Raw genomic sequence first — 14150 nt, forward strand, 5'->3', positions numbered from 1 at the left:
AATCATTAATAATGAGCTTGGCGAGAGGACCTTCAACAGAGAGGTGCCGTTTCCTCTTGTTTATCAATGTGTATGTCTTGGCTTCCTACAAGAAAACACCCAGACCCTTCTTTCAATGAACCCATTCAGCTGTAGCGCAAACAAACCTCACTGAATTCAGAGCGAATTATGACAGCTTAGCTCATTCAACAGCAATGAAACTGAGAAAAGGTTTCAGCATTCAACTTAAATAAATAATGGCTCTGTGTTATGTTAATGTAAGGGAAGTTTCCGTTTTTCTGTTAGAGAAACTTCCATCACACATACAGCACCCTTTGTAACACTTTCATTTAGAATTTAGAGTTACTTTTTGACACAGAGATTTCTGACAGACATGCTTTAAAAGTTAATGTTTCCAGCGCTCATGTTGTGTTTTTTGTAGGGCAGGGTCATGCATTAACCTGAGGCCAATGGGCTGTGTTTAAGTGGCTCCGACACCAAGGCTCAGTCTGACACTCTGCAGGTCCAGTGGGCACGACTGATGTGCCACAGACCCTTTGTCCTCGAATCAACTCTGTGAGGAATCATCCCAGTGATTCAGCGCCCCCCTCTTTCCTTTGTACCTCCATAGAGGCCATCTGGAGCACTGAGTGGGTCAGTGAACGAACACGTGACGGGACAGTGAGGGCAGAACAGCCCAGGGAGGATGCCCAGCCCCTGCCCTTAGGCACTATCGCTGCATGGTTCTGCATGGTCTCAACAAAGACCCCATCCTCCTCATAGCGAAAACTGTCACTTTTTCTCAATTGATTCTGCTGGGCATGCTTAGCTGCAGGGCTATCTCCACAGACATGTCGATAACACCACATTTGTCACAGAATACATGTCACAAATCCTATGGTGAGCTTGTGTATGTGTACCCAAGACTGACATTTGAGGACAATGACCTGTTTTGTATAGTCTATGTTTTGTCACTGTATATTTGAGGAGAAGTTCATATTTTTCTAATGTATTTCAAAATCTCAACTAAAGTATATTTTTATTAAAAAAATCTACAACCTTGTTCAATATTCATTTGTAAAAGCAATTCATCATTCAAAGCACACAGGGTCGTCAATAAAGCTGTCAAATAACCAATATATAAATATCCATCCACCCACCCACCCCACCCCTGTCCGGTCTTTTGTGGGGTCTGGTTGCTAGGCATGATGGTCCAACTGCTGCATTCTAATTCTGTATTGGGTTAGGCTGTCATTAGTGACAAATTAAGCCCTAGTCTTTGGTCTCATCGGTCTCCATGACTGCTCCTGTGCAAACACACACACACACACACATACACACACACTCCCATACATGTACATCCAGAAGAACAATAACACTGTGGTTTACAGGGTCTCGCTTGCATCCGACACGACACATGAAACAAACCATAGAGGGCCCAAGCTCTACAAAAACCTCACGCAGCAACGCAAACTCAATGGTGTCTTGCTGACTTGGCCTAATTACCACATGGATCCACCCAGTACTCCATGTGTCCTCTAATTTAGAAAAAAAAAAATGACCAGCAGCTCACATCAATCATAGAGATACGGCGCATGGTGACACCAGACAACAACCAAAAGGAAATTCCCCAGAATTGAGAGCGGGACATGCATACATGGCTTAAGCAGAAGGCACCGTCGCAGCAAGTGACACCCCCGCCGCGTAAATCCTACCAAAGAATTAGCATTCTTAACCCTTCCGCATTACCATACGCAAACAAAGCACTGTTATTATGCTGGCAAAGCATGATGCATAAGCATGTGCCCTAATCTGAAAAACCTGTTGAGACCTATGCGGCTAATAAGCAAGGTTTGAGGGTTGCAGTAGGCCCCATGAACGTGAGTGCAAAAACGTGTGTCAGTGGGGCTGAAATGAGCGGGACAGACACAGGCTCCATTGTTATCCTATCGCCCCTAAATATCTCCCTTCACATAAACACGGCGGTTCAATATGCCAACAGATGGCGGAAGAGGCTTGGGTGAGCGGAGCCTGAGGTCGCTGTGGCATGGCGGAGGGGGGTGTGCGGGGGTTTGGGGTGGCATGCTAGGGAGGGGCAGTGCATGAAGGGCGAGTGATCTGACCTGCATGATATGAGAAAGCGCTGTAACTATGCTAATTTTAAAATCTGATACTGGTCAGCCCTTTACCAGCTGTCACAGCCTGGCAGAGAAGACATGTGTTCAAAGGAGAGGCCATGAGGGGAGTGGGCTGGTGATAAAGGACACTGACCACCAACAGGGGTGCGAGACATATCGGACATACGCAAACGCAGTGTTACGCAGGGCAGGACAACTTCTGAGTTACGGTGTACACACATGCAGGGTGAGAAGATTGCAGGTTTTGTGTTATAGCAATGTATGTAGAATTTCTTCATGCTAAATGGTTGAAATGATCAGAAAGTAATATTATTTAATGTTTTTTTTTTTTTTTTTACTTGCATAAAACATGAAATTCAAGATTCAGACATTCACACAACTTGTGTCATGTCATTGATGTCAAAATTTAATTTCCAGATGTCTCACTTGTAGAGGCAGGTTGAAACCTCAGAATGAGCCAAAGTGAGCTTTGACAAAAAAAAGACAAATCAATACAATAATCAATGCACACCGAAATTGTGGAAGCACTTCACACAATTTCAATAGCAATCTTTTTTGTCTCTTCCTACCATGCTGTTCCTTTTCTCTCTCTGTCTCTAGCATGCACCAATGCCATTATTCAGACTGCCTGCAAACAATGGGCATTTATACTTGGTCTGAGAAAAATTGCTCTATGAACAAAATTGCTACTGAAATCACACCAATCTAGTAGTTCAACCCCAAAGAAAGGGGTTTTCAACCTGAGGTTTTATAGTTGTGGAATATCTTCACCCCTATTCTCACAGTCAAGATTTTTTTTGGAATGGCTGGGCATATCTCTCATTGACCACTGCCCGTACGCCGGCCATATGAAGACAATGGAGGCATACAAGCAGCTCCGATTCTCAGCTAATTTTAGAACGCTCCATTGTCAGACATCACTGTGAGGTCACCCTGCGACGACATTCAGACAGACATATCCCAGTGACACACTGCTCTGGTCGCACAGTTTAGCTGGACACCTCCTCACTCACAATTCAGCTTTCTCTGAAACAAGGCCTATGTCAAACAGGGTACCATCTGACGCTTTCCCATTCATCTATCAAATAGACAGGGCATCTGTTAACCTCCCAAAGCCTTCAGCAATGTACTGTACTTCCTCAGACACGTTCAGGCCTTTTGCTGTGTAGTACAAAATCTGGTGCATCAATGCACCTTCACAGTTATCTCCATATTGGCGTTTACATGTTCACAACTTCACATAAGAAAGCTTGTGAATGTTAATACTTTAAATATTGTTAAACATCCTTAACATGCACTGACTGGCATTAAGCTGCTTTTAAATCTTCACCAAATGTTAACCATCATCTCATCCAAGGTGAGTGATAATATTTTTTCTCACGGCAGTGAGACTTGTTATTCTAGTTTAATTTTTTTTGCCCTTTTGTGAGGCTGAGAGTGTTTACCTGCCGCTTGCAACCTAAACCCTAAAATTAAAAGCAGTCGTCACACCTGACACATGCAGTTTTTGCCCAGAGAACATGCTTGCATCTACTTCAATAACAGCCCGAAGGGTAGTACAGCATTTATGCAGTGCACGTGAGTTAAAAGTCCTCACACGAGAGCAGGTCTTACCTTATCAAAGAATTCGTAGAGCCTGACAGTCTTGTCGATTTTGTCGCGGGTATCCTCCACGCGCTGGGAGAAGTCCTGCAGGTGCACCCAAAAGGAGCGGACCTTCACCTCGTACACCTGCAGCTCGGCCGACGACACGTCCTCCCATCTCTCCAGCTTCTTCAGCAAGGCCTCCCCACCCTTACAGTGCTCCTGCAAAAAAACCAAGGGACACAGATAGACAAGTGATTATGCAGGTCACCTGATCACCTTCATAGGTTCATGTACCCAGTAGTATTAGAGAAGCATATGTTGATTATTTAATATTCTTTTTCTCGTGTATTGTACTTTATCTCGAGTATTTTTTCCATAACTGCCACCTACAAAATGAAAATGGCCTTGGAACATGAATGGTGCTGAAATCTGACATCTGTTTAAAGTGTTTACTCAATCAAAACTGATGCATTAACATATCCTGTACAGTCGAAGTCCAGCTAAACTGGAACCCAGCCACCCTAAAAGTGATTGGTGACAGTGAAGAGTCAGGAAATCCTTCTGAAAAATCTCTCTTCAGGAGAAAGAGTAGAGAAGAATTGGTGGAAATGGACAAGCCAGTTTTTTCTAGTGAAATGTCAGCGTACAGACAGTCGAGAGAAAGGAGGAACTTCACGTACATATGCAGCAGCGTAGAAGTCCCGAAAGAGAGCCTGCTTTTTCCGCAGCTGATCCAGCGAGTCCTCAAGTTCCCCCAGGGCCTTTAGACGACTCTCCCCAACCTCATTGATCCAGTGACTCACCTGATGACCACAAATACACACACACACACACACACACAAACACACACAGGAGACCTCCGTGAAGCAACAACTGACACAGCACATCTGGTAACCTACATACCTCCCCTGTCTTACTTCAGAAACCCCCCGTCCCACTAGTGTCCCCCAATCCAGCTGTCTATAATTTGGCCTTGCTGATGTGCATTAAGCAACCGCCCCCTCTCTAATTGAGCTGAAATTAGAGGACTTTTTCTGTGTTACACAAGATAATCCCATGGCTCTGCATTCTCCTAGCCATTGGGATGGAGCCCTTTTCAACACATCTGTGCCAACATTCTTGAACATGCTCTTGACTAAAACCAACCATTTTAAAAACTATGTAGAGCACACTAACCATATTCACTAACATATTCAATATTACATGATATAATTAAATACTATATAGGAAAGAGGGTGAAGAAGCATAATGAGATACACAAAACAGTCATTGAGTGAGAAAAAATCATGCTAGTTTAAGTGAAATGTCTTAGAATGTGATAGCACCTATGGTCACTGAGGGAGGTAGTTCCCTCTTAGCTCTCCTTACCTCATTGAAGCCTTCCTCCAGGCTTTTGAACTCCATGACAAACTCCAGCTCCTGCGTGCACTTGTTGGACAGCATCACCAGTCTGTGCACCAGCTCATCCACCTGGTTGTACAGTTGCCCCACTGTCTCAATAGCATCTCTGCAACACAACCCGGCACGACACCCAGCATGTTAAAAACATTCAACATCCCAGAAAATAGGAAAGGGATATTGGTTTAAAAAAAAAAGACTTCTAACACATTTAAAAATGCTTCGAACGTGTTGCAGATACTACTTGTTTACTAAAAACAACAGTTCAGTTGTACTGTACTGTGTAATCAGTTACAAAGTGGAGAAGTAGCTGGGTTAGAGCGTCATTGGTTGTGACATTTTAAACCAGGGCAACGATTGGATGCTGAAGAGACAAAGCATGTCGTGACTGGTTGTGGGCCTATGCGTGATTGTGCAGCTGGCCTGACTGGTTCACTTCACTAAGAAAATGCAGCGGCTCCTACACGAGACAGCTGCACTGACTCCACCGCAACAAATGAGCAGCTACTGATAGCCTCTGTGTGGATATGTATATGTAGGTGCCTGTGTGTGTATGTTGTGTGGTGGAGTCTGGAGTCTGTTAGTGTGAGTGTACTGTATGTACATGTCTTCATTTTTGCATTTTATCATCCCTGCTGTGGTATTTAAGTGTGATTTTTGTGTTTCTGTATATTTGTGTGTGTGTGTGTGTGTGTCTGTGTGTGTGTAGTGTGTAGGTTGTGTGTGTGTGTGTGTGTGTGTGTGTGTGTGTGTGTGTGTGGTGTGTGTGTGTAGGTTGTGTGTGTGTGTGTGTGTGTGTGTGTGTGTGTGTGGTGTGTGTGTGTGTGTGTGTGTGTGTGTGTGTGTGTGTGTGTGTGTGTGTGTGTGCGCGCGCGTGTGTGTATCCTTCTCCTTCGGGGCACCGCTAGGGAAACATTAGCCCAGTACAGCAATACACAATGACTGAGCACATTGTAAAGGATTCCTGTGGTTGATGAGTAGAGCTATGACTTCATTTCTTGTGAAGCGTGGCTACACAGAGCTCAGTACTGTGTTGAGCATTCCTACCAATCCTGCCCTTTGTTTACCCAACTGAGCCCGGCTATGAGCAATTCCTTTATTACATGTATAAATCACCGTTTACAAACGGGCAAGGAAGTACCATGGCATGACCTGGGTGTAATGGTGCGGCTCTGATTAATACAGACATTTAAATAAAAATCCATTGATGAATCACTCCCCCGCAATGATTGATTGTCCTTTAAGCAGTCACACTGGATTAGCTCTGCCCCCTGCTGTTCAAAATACATGCAAACACACACACACACACACACACACACACACACACACATCCAGACATGCAAACATCCAGACACACAATATGCAAGGAATTCAACCTCAGCCTCAAACTGTGGCGAGCGCCTCAGAGTGGGAACAACACTGCATTGATTGCACCGCTGGAGGGGATTTCTACTTGCTCAATTCTCATGCTAATGGAGAGTGTTAGCTGTGGACGGCTCTGTTAATCAGGGCCTTTGTCCATGGTTCAAGCTTCTGAATCTGAAGACATCCTTCTCCATCACTGACACTGTATGTATGCTCTGGCTGCGCTGCAGAGGAAGAGGTGCCAGCAGGAAGTAGCAGTGTCAACATGTAGAGAAAACCTGGGAGGTTACAGATGGGGGAAAAGGATACTTTTTTTAACGGACTGAGGGCTTTACAAAGGAACCGGATAATATAAACAGAATGGGATAAGTTTGAATTGATAATCAATCTCTATGGTTTTGCTTTGCTTTGCTTTGAGCTTCACAGATCGCGTTGGGCTGGTTAAAAAAACATTACAAATCATAACCTGCTGCCTCTCTACTTTACAACTCCAGCGGAACTTAACCAGTGTAATTGGGCCAGGAGACGGCTGTCACGGCTCTCTGTTCGGATAGTTGGGAGCAGTGGTAAGATCAATAGTGGCAAATGAGTCGTTCACGCTACGGGTGATAATCACAGGACCACTGGTTCAATAGTAGAGCTTTATCTAATGTCAGTTAACCAGACAGAAGGCCTAGTTCTTTGGAACTTTTCAGTTCAGCTGGAGGGCTCATTTGAACAGCTAAACAAGTAGACTTCTGACCTTGATTGAAATAACAAGTTAGAACCAAAAAAATGTTTGTTTAGTATTGACGGCATGTAGCTGAAGCATGTAACATTCTTCGAGGTTGACAGGGCTTTAGTTTTTAGAAAAAAAAACTCAGAATCCAAACCCAGCTTTGGTGGTCGGGTTCATTGTTTGGCTTCAGATGAAATCCTCTTGTTATCCCTCTCAACCCAGGAGTTTTGGTATGATATCACCAGTGGGCAGTGTGTGTGTGTATATGTATGAGAGTGAGAGAGAGTGTGTTTATATCTGCGACTGCGGGAAAGGCAGGTTTGAGCGGCAGTGGTGTGGGCCTGGTGTCACACGGCCGCACCCTTCCATAATTGTCGAATTAGTCATATTCCACACCCAAAAATAAACAGTGCCCTTCTGCAAACTGCCAACAATTTCAAAGGCATTCCAGTGGTCAGTGCGGAGAAAGAGAGACAGAGAGAGAGAGAGAGAGAGAGAGAGAGAGAGAGAGAGAGAGAGAGAGATAAGAGATCAAGATAGTCACATGGGTCTCCTGGAGATGAAAGTCAACATGGAACAGTCCCACTTAGTTGAACGAGACCTGCAATCACTGTAATGCATGCCCTTAGTTGTTTAGGGTTATTGTTTGGATGAAGAAAAGCCAGAGTTGACGTGGAAAACTTTCAATGCTCGGAAGTGAGTCAAGTTGTAGGGGGGAAAAACAGGGCAAAAGACTTGGCAAAGGTCTCCTAGCTCGCTTACTGATTTCCCCTCTAGGCTGGTGCAGTTGGGTCTGGAATTTCTGTATCTTTATTAAAGGGATCTGTGTAAAACAGCGGGTAACTCAAACTTTTGGCAGAGGGACACACCATTAAAAAAAACTCCATTATCACCCCCTTCTACACACACACACACACACACACACACACACACACACACACATGCACACTATCAGAATTAATGCACATTAACAAATACCTTCAGGCAGGAACCCAGCTACATTGAATTGCTAATGCAAATCATATGACAGGAGCTGAATCACTGAAGGTATGTCACTTCTCATCCAAGAATAACCAAAATGAGCAGAAAGACCTTCACTTGAGAAGTGGAAAAGAAGCTCAGGTTTAGCGTTTAGAGTTTTCAGCTCTTTCCCAGTTTTCCCCTCCCTGAGCCAGGTAAATGGTTGATGGCCATAACGGCTCATTCAGGTTTCGGATTGCTTATAGCGCTCGAGTTGAAGAGCGGGGGATAAAAGGGAACTGTTCCCAAATAAGTTTTCTTTCTTTCTTTTTTTTTTTTTGCTTCACACGGGAGAGCCCACCTTGGCGAGAACCACATCAAAAGCGTTTGCTCTCGGAATTCTGTTTCTTCAACCTGTCACTCACAGCTGGAATTCCTCCCTTATCTCCCCCATCCGTTTTGACTTCATCCAAAACAAGAGCTAAGCTTCGCATAAAGCGACCCAGCCACTTTAAACCAATGCCAGTACACAGGGGGGCAGATGAGGGAGAAAAAGGGATCCAGACCCAGACGAGAAAAAAAGAGGGGTGGGTTAATGTGTCAGGAGTGAGATGTGTGAATTTGTGTGTGAGTTTGTGTGAGTGTGTGTGTGTGTGTGTGTGTGTGTGTGTGTGTGTGTGTGTGTGTGTGTGTGTGTGTGTGTGTGTGTGTGTGTGTGTGTGAGTGGATGGGAAAACAGAGGCCTGCAGGTGAAGGCACATTCCAGGACAGGCCAGTGAAGGCCAAAGGTGAGGTGAGCGAGGGAGGAGAGGTTGTCTGGGAGCACACGCACGTCTCCATGCCAAATCTCTCGCTACACAAGCGGAAATACCTCACTAACGACTCTTTTCTGTAAATCTTTGTTTTTATCTTTCGGACAAGGGAGCATTATGAGGACAAAAAGAGAAACGTGTTGTTGTCTTTTGTGAGCTATCAAGCTTTCTAGACACACCTGTGTAAGCTTCTATTATGCTGCGCTGGATAGGTAACACAAACAGAACAGCCGGTGCTCACAGGGAGGTGTGCAGGTATGATTACAGCACTCCCATTTTAAACGAGTCGAAGAGGAGCCGAGAAGAAGACACAGGTCGGCTTAAGGAGGGCACAGAGGCATTGTTGACTTTGATAAGAAGAGGAAGCTTGGGAGAATATAGTGCTTATCCTCACACACTGCTCACCAGCATTGACTCATCTGATGGCATCTAAGGCATCTGATGAAACACTGCCCTTGTGTATATACGTTTGCATTCTTATCTTTGTGTATGTGTGTGTTTGCATGTGTTTGTGTATGCGTTTGCATATGTGTGTGTGCTTGCATGTCATCTAATCAGGATATTTTTCATGTCTTTCCACAAATACTTTTGCCATCTAAGTGCACTTCATGGTCATGGCTACGTAGGAAAAGTGCTTTAGCTAAAATAAGCATGCAGTACACAATAACCAGCCTTCATGTGCACTTGACTCTATTACAGGATGTAGCTTTATGGGCAGTGCATACAAACAGAGATATATCAGCGAGCCTTTGATATGGAACAGGAACATCTCAACGACAGAGAAAGAGGAAGCAAGAGAGAGACAGGGAGGGAGAGAGAGAGAGAGAGAGAGAGAGAGAGAGAGAAAGAGAGGGAATGGAGCTAGCCCAGATAAGAGTGTTCCACTTGGCCCATGGAGAGGAAAAACACTTACACACATTTACAGAAAGAGTTTGCCTCATGCCGGCAGGCTTGTTTCTTTTTCTAAGCATGTGTGCACCCCCCAAAGTATCTGCAATCTTTTTTGTTTTGGCAGGTGTGTCTCCGTTGCTCTTAAGACGGGGATAACATTCATAAACAATGCTGTGGTCCACTGAGCAATAACTGCTTAGAGCAGATCTTGATTTTGGTTGTAACGGTCCATTTAAGTCAAGCAGATGGAAGAAAGGCGAGCGTAAGCAGAGAGGGAGAGAGAGAAGGAGAAGACAGAACCGGGAATAAGAGGAAGAAGAAGAGCCGAGAGAGCAATGTTCTGTTTACTACACACTGCACATTGCAATCCGAATGTCCTAATTCAGGTTTAATCAATGTCTGCTGTGCCAATTCAACACTGCACTGCTGCTGTTTCTCATTCTAACACAATGAATCAATTCAGAGACAAAGAGAGGAAAAGAGATGACAGCATAATGCGAGGGAAGGTAGTGATGGAAGGTACAAGACAGAACAAGCTGGATAGCCAACTTGGACAGTATGAGAGTCACATGGAAGAAATAAGGTATTAAGACGTCTATTAAAGCAACAACAAAGTTTTTTGTACCTTAAAATAATGTTTCCAAAATCGTTTCAGTGGTTCATCAACTTGTAACAGGGTGAGCGGCAATTCTGCATTCGCTTCACAGCCCTCTATCGACTATAACCGCACTATGTAAGTTTGCCTGATCGGGTAGCGGATCTGTAGTTCGATGGAATGAGACATAAGAAACTACAAATGTGACTTGCATCTGATGTTGCAATACATCATACTTTTATAAGTCATGGTAAGTTCTACCTTGTCTGTGGACATCGTTATTTGCAAAGCCGGTGCTGGATAAACAAATAGCGTGCGTGCGGCAGAGGGAAAGTTCTTTGGTGTTGCTTTAAGAGGAAAAAAAGAAGAGAGAGGGAAAGAAGGGAGTAAAGACATACAGACAGATACCGCAAGCTCTGCTTATGAGTGGTCTGTTGTGATTGAGCGTCACGGTTACCTGTAGTCCTCGGTGAGGCTGACGCTGGACTCCTCCTTGCGCAGGCGGGACAGGGACGCCCCCCCCTCAAGCTGCAGGCGGACCAGCCGGCTGTCCTCCAGCACGCTGCGCATCAGATCCCTGTAGCGGCCCAGCAGCACCTGCGCCTCCTGGGGAGGGGGACAGAGGGGAAGGGTCACTTGTAACTCTCTCCATCTGTAGCTATCTGCATGATATATAATCTATATATAATCAACAAAAGAAATCTGGCAGGATCAAAACATTTTGAAGACTCTGAAGAGGCAACATCGGCCTCAAAGTCCCTTAACATCTTTGGTCCTTTCATTCTTTTATACTAAATATAACTTGGAGAATTACTAATGGCAATCTGGCACTTACACGACACAACACAAATATTACACAAATTCACTTAAAGGGGATCGAAAACATGGGCTTCTCTTATATAACAAGAGTGAAAAGAGTTTGAAGGACAGAAAATGTGAAACTGTACCTTTCTCCTCACACTAGTTTCTCTTTACATACTATACACATGGCCTCCATGGAAGGCGTCATGTTTTCCACACTATCAGTAGCACCCTGCCGATTAGACCTGAAACAAATCTGCAGTATTCCCTTCTCTCTCTGTCTCTGAGCTTGGAGATTTCACACTGCAGCAGCCACACCCTGCCCAGTAGACCCAAGAGCTCGATAACTCACAGGATGTGGCCCCAATTCCAAGCCAGCTGCGTGGATTTGTTTGACTTACTGCCACAAGGCTGAGCAGCAGTCAGCTCAAATGTCTTCTGACAGCAAGAGTAACTCACACAACACACAAACACTACACTACACTACACTGTATGTGTGTGTGTATGTGTGTGTGTGTGTGTGTGTGTGTGTGTGTGTGTGTGTGTGTGTGTGTGTGTGTGTGTGTGTGTGTGTGCGCAAGCTGAGAAAAAAAAACGATACGGGAGGTTGGGAGAACAATCCAACCACACTGACAGATGGGACGACTGGCTCCGATAATTAAAAAAGTAAATATCTAAATCAAACGCTGAGTAGTACATAAAAAACTCAAATGATTTCATCAGCAGACATAAGTAATAAAAAATGCTTTGTTAGGGAATAACTGACGGTTACAGTCTGGCTATAATTACTTTAATTACACCTGCCACTGTCTGTGCTCTCCTGTTTGGAATGTATGTGCTCAGAATAGAAACCGCTGAATGCGTTCAGGGGACACATGCTGCAGAGACTTGCGTGCTTCCCCAATGCAAGCTTGCTTCTCTGAACCTTACATCTTGAGAGTAGTGTGTGTGTGTGTGTGCTGTCAGCAAAAACAGCCTGGAACTGGAGGACGGGTGGGCGAGGGCCCCCTAATCCCACCGAGGAAGGGAGGAGAGAGGGAGGGAGAGAGAGAAGGAGAGAGAGATGAGAGAGAGGGAGGGAGGAGGAGGGAAGTGGGAGAGAAGGAGGAGGACCTGATGGCCTAACATGTTCAAACAGGCTGGGTTTTTTTTCTTGGCTCGTCGTCCTTGAAAGGTAAGATAGGGGACCCTGCTCTCCTGAATGCAGAGGTTCTTATTTTGGGCACTCACTGAATCAATACCCGATCAGGAGTCTGTGAAAGTGGATGACGGGGACTAAGGGAGCCACCGCTCACCCACCTCCCTTCAAAATAAAATATGAGACAGGGAGAGATGGCCTCAAAAGGATAACTGTCCCCTTGGGGAGGCATCTCTAAGCCTCAGACCCCCCCCTCCCCCCACCCCCCCAACTACGCTCTTTCAGCCTATTCCCTGTGGACCTGAAGAGTCGCTTTGTGTCCTTTGCTGACCCGTGTTGCCACGTAAACGTAAGGTCGACATAATCAATGCACAGGCCGGCAGTGTGCCATCACCCAGCATTTATAGCATTTAGAGCAGACCAGAGGGCCATGCCAGGGCTGCGGTGAACCTTTGCATATCTACACTTTTATGTTCTATTTTTCTGTTAACTTTATTTACATGAATTCTCCATCTTTAATTAAATCACTGGCTCCTAGGAACAGAGATAGAGAGAGAGACAGAGAGAGAGAGAGAGAGAGAGAGAGAGAGAGACAGAGAGAGAGAGAGAGAGAGAGAGAGAGAGACAGAGAGAGAGAGAGAGAGAGAGAGAGAGAGAGAGAGAGAGAGGCAGACAGCACAGAGAGAGAGCACCGCCGCAGCAGGAGCAGCCCACAGCGAGGGGAGGGAGGGAAAAAATCAACGTTTGAATACAAAAATTCCAGGTCTGTTACGGGCCCTCTCCAGAGGTTTGTTTCATTAACAGGCATCCTCGTCCAGACTGTAATAAAAGCTCCTGGCTCGGTGGCTGCGGCAGGTCTGGGTAAATTTAGCCACAGCCCCAGTGACACAGATTAGACTGAGCTAACGTCAGCACCTGCCAACTAAAACGCTTTTCCCTTTTTTCACCCTCATTCAAGTCACATCGTGGGAGGTAGAAAGCTAGCTGGCCGAGCCAAGAAGCAGAGTAGCCTTCTGAGCTTTGTGCTGGATGGACAAAAGTGTTACAGTGTCAGCGCGTTTTCATTGGAGCTACTTAACGCTGGGAATGGAGCACGACACTCTGTGTGATGTGAAGCGGGACATGTAACAATTAGAAACGATTAAAGGTAAATGGGAGCCACATAAGCGTGCCGACGGGTCTTAAAGGCTACTTTTAGGCGGGGATCACATCAGCCAGCGGCAAGCGGCAGGTTTCCTATTGTTCTCTATGGTTCGGCAGCGGAACGGTGGCAGCGCTGGCGTAACGCTAGCGTTGAGCGAGCTGAGCGTTGAACTTGGTTCAACTTTCAAAGTGCAACGCGAGCATATTCAATTGACAAATCGTTTATGTTGCTTAGGAACGAGACAAAACTTTATTATGGTCTGAGCGTTGTATTGCGTTTGCGGCTGCCACTTGCTAATGTGATCCCCGCCTTAAAGTTAGTGGACATTGGTATGAAGGGAGGCTGAGCGCAGTACAGGGGCCTCTGAAAGGCAGGAGCGTTACCTCGGCGGTGGGGGGCAGAGGAGTGGACTCCAGGTTGGAGATGGTGCTCTGGAGGAGGTTGACAGCATCCTGACAGTTACTGGTCAGCTGCTCCAGTCTCTGGAAACAAAGCAGATGAGAGGGAAATGAGAAACACATGCTGACCAGATGTACACACACACACACACACACACACACACACACACACACACGCACAAACACACACACACACACACACACACACACACACACACACACACAC

At 45.4% G+C, this 14150-nt stretch overlaps 1 protein-coding gene across 1 annotated transcript in view; it reads right to left on the reverse strand.

Annotated features, from left to right (window-relative positions):
- The window catches only part of plekhg4 (pleckstrin homology domain containing, family G (with RhoGef domain) member 4), a 61793-nt gene that overhangs the window by 20310 nt on the left and 27333 nt on the right, over nt 1-14150 (reverse strand). Inside the window, 5 exon segments of the mRNA XM_042062238.1 lie at nt 3732-3923; nt 4385-4507; nt 5073-5211; nt 10901-11049; nt 13910-14008. Of these exon segments, the coding sequence (XP_041918172.1) occupies nt 3732-3923; nt 4385-4507; nt 5073-5211; nt 10901-11049; nt 13910-14008 (702 nt within the window).

The sequence above is a fragment of the Alosa sapidissima genome, chromosome 14 (genome assembly GCF_018492685.1).
Source record: "Alosa sapidissima isolate fAloSap1 chromosome 14, fAloSap1.pri, whole genome shotgun sequence".
Classification (NCBI taxonomy): Eukaryota; Metazoa; Chordata; class Actinopteri; order Clupeiformes; family Clupeidae; genus Alosa; species Alosa sapidissima.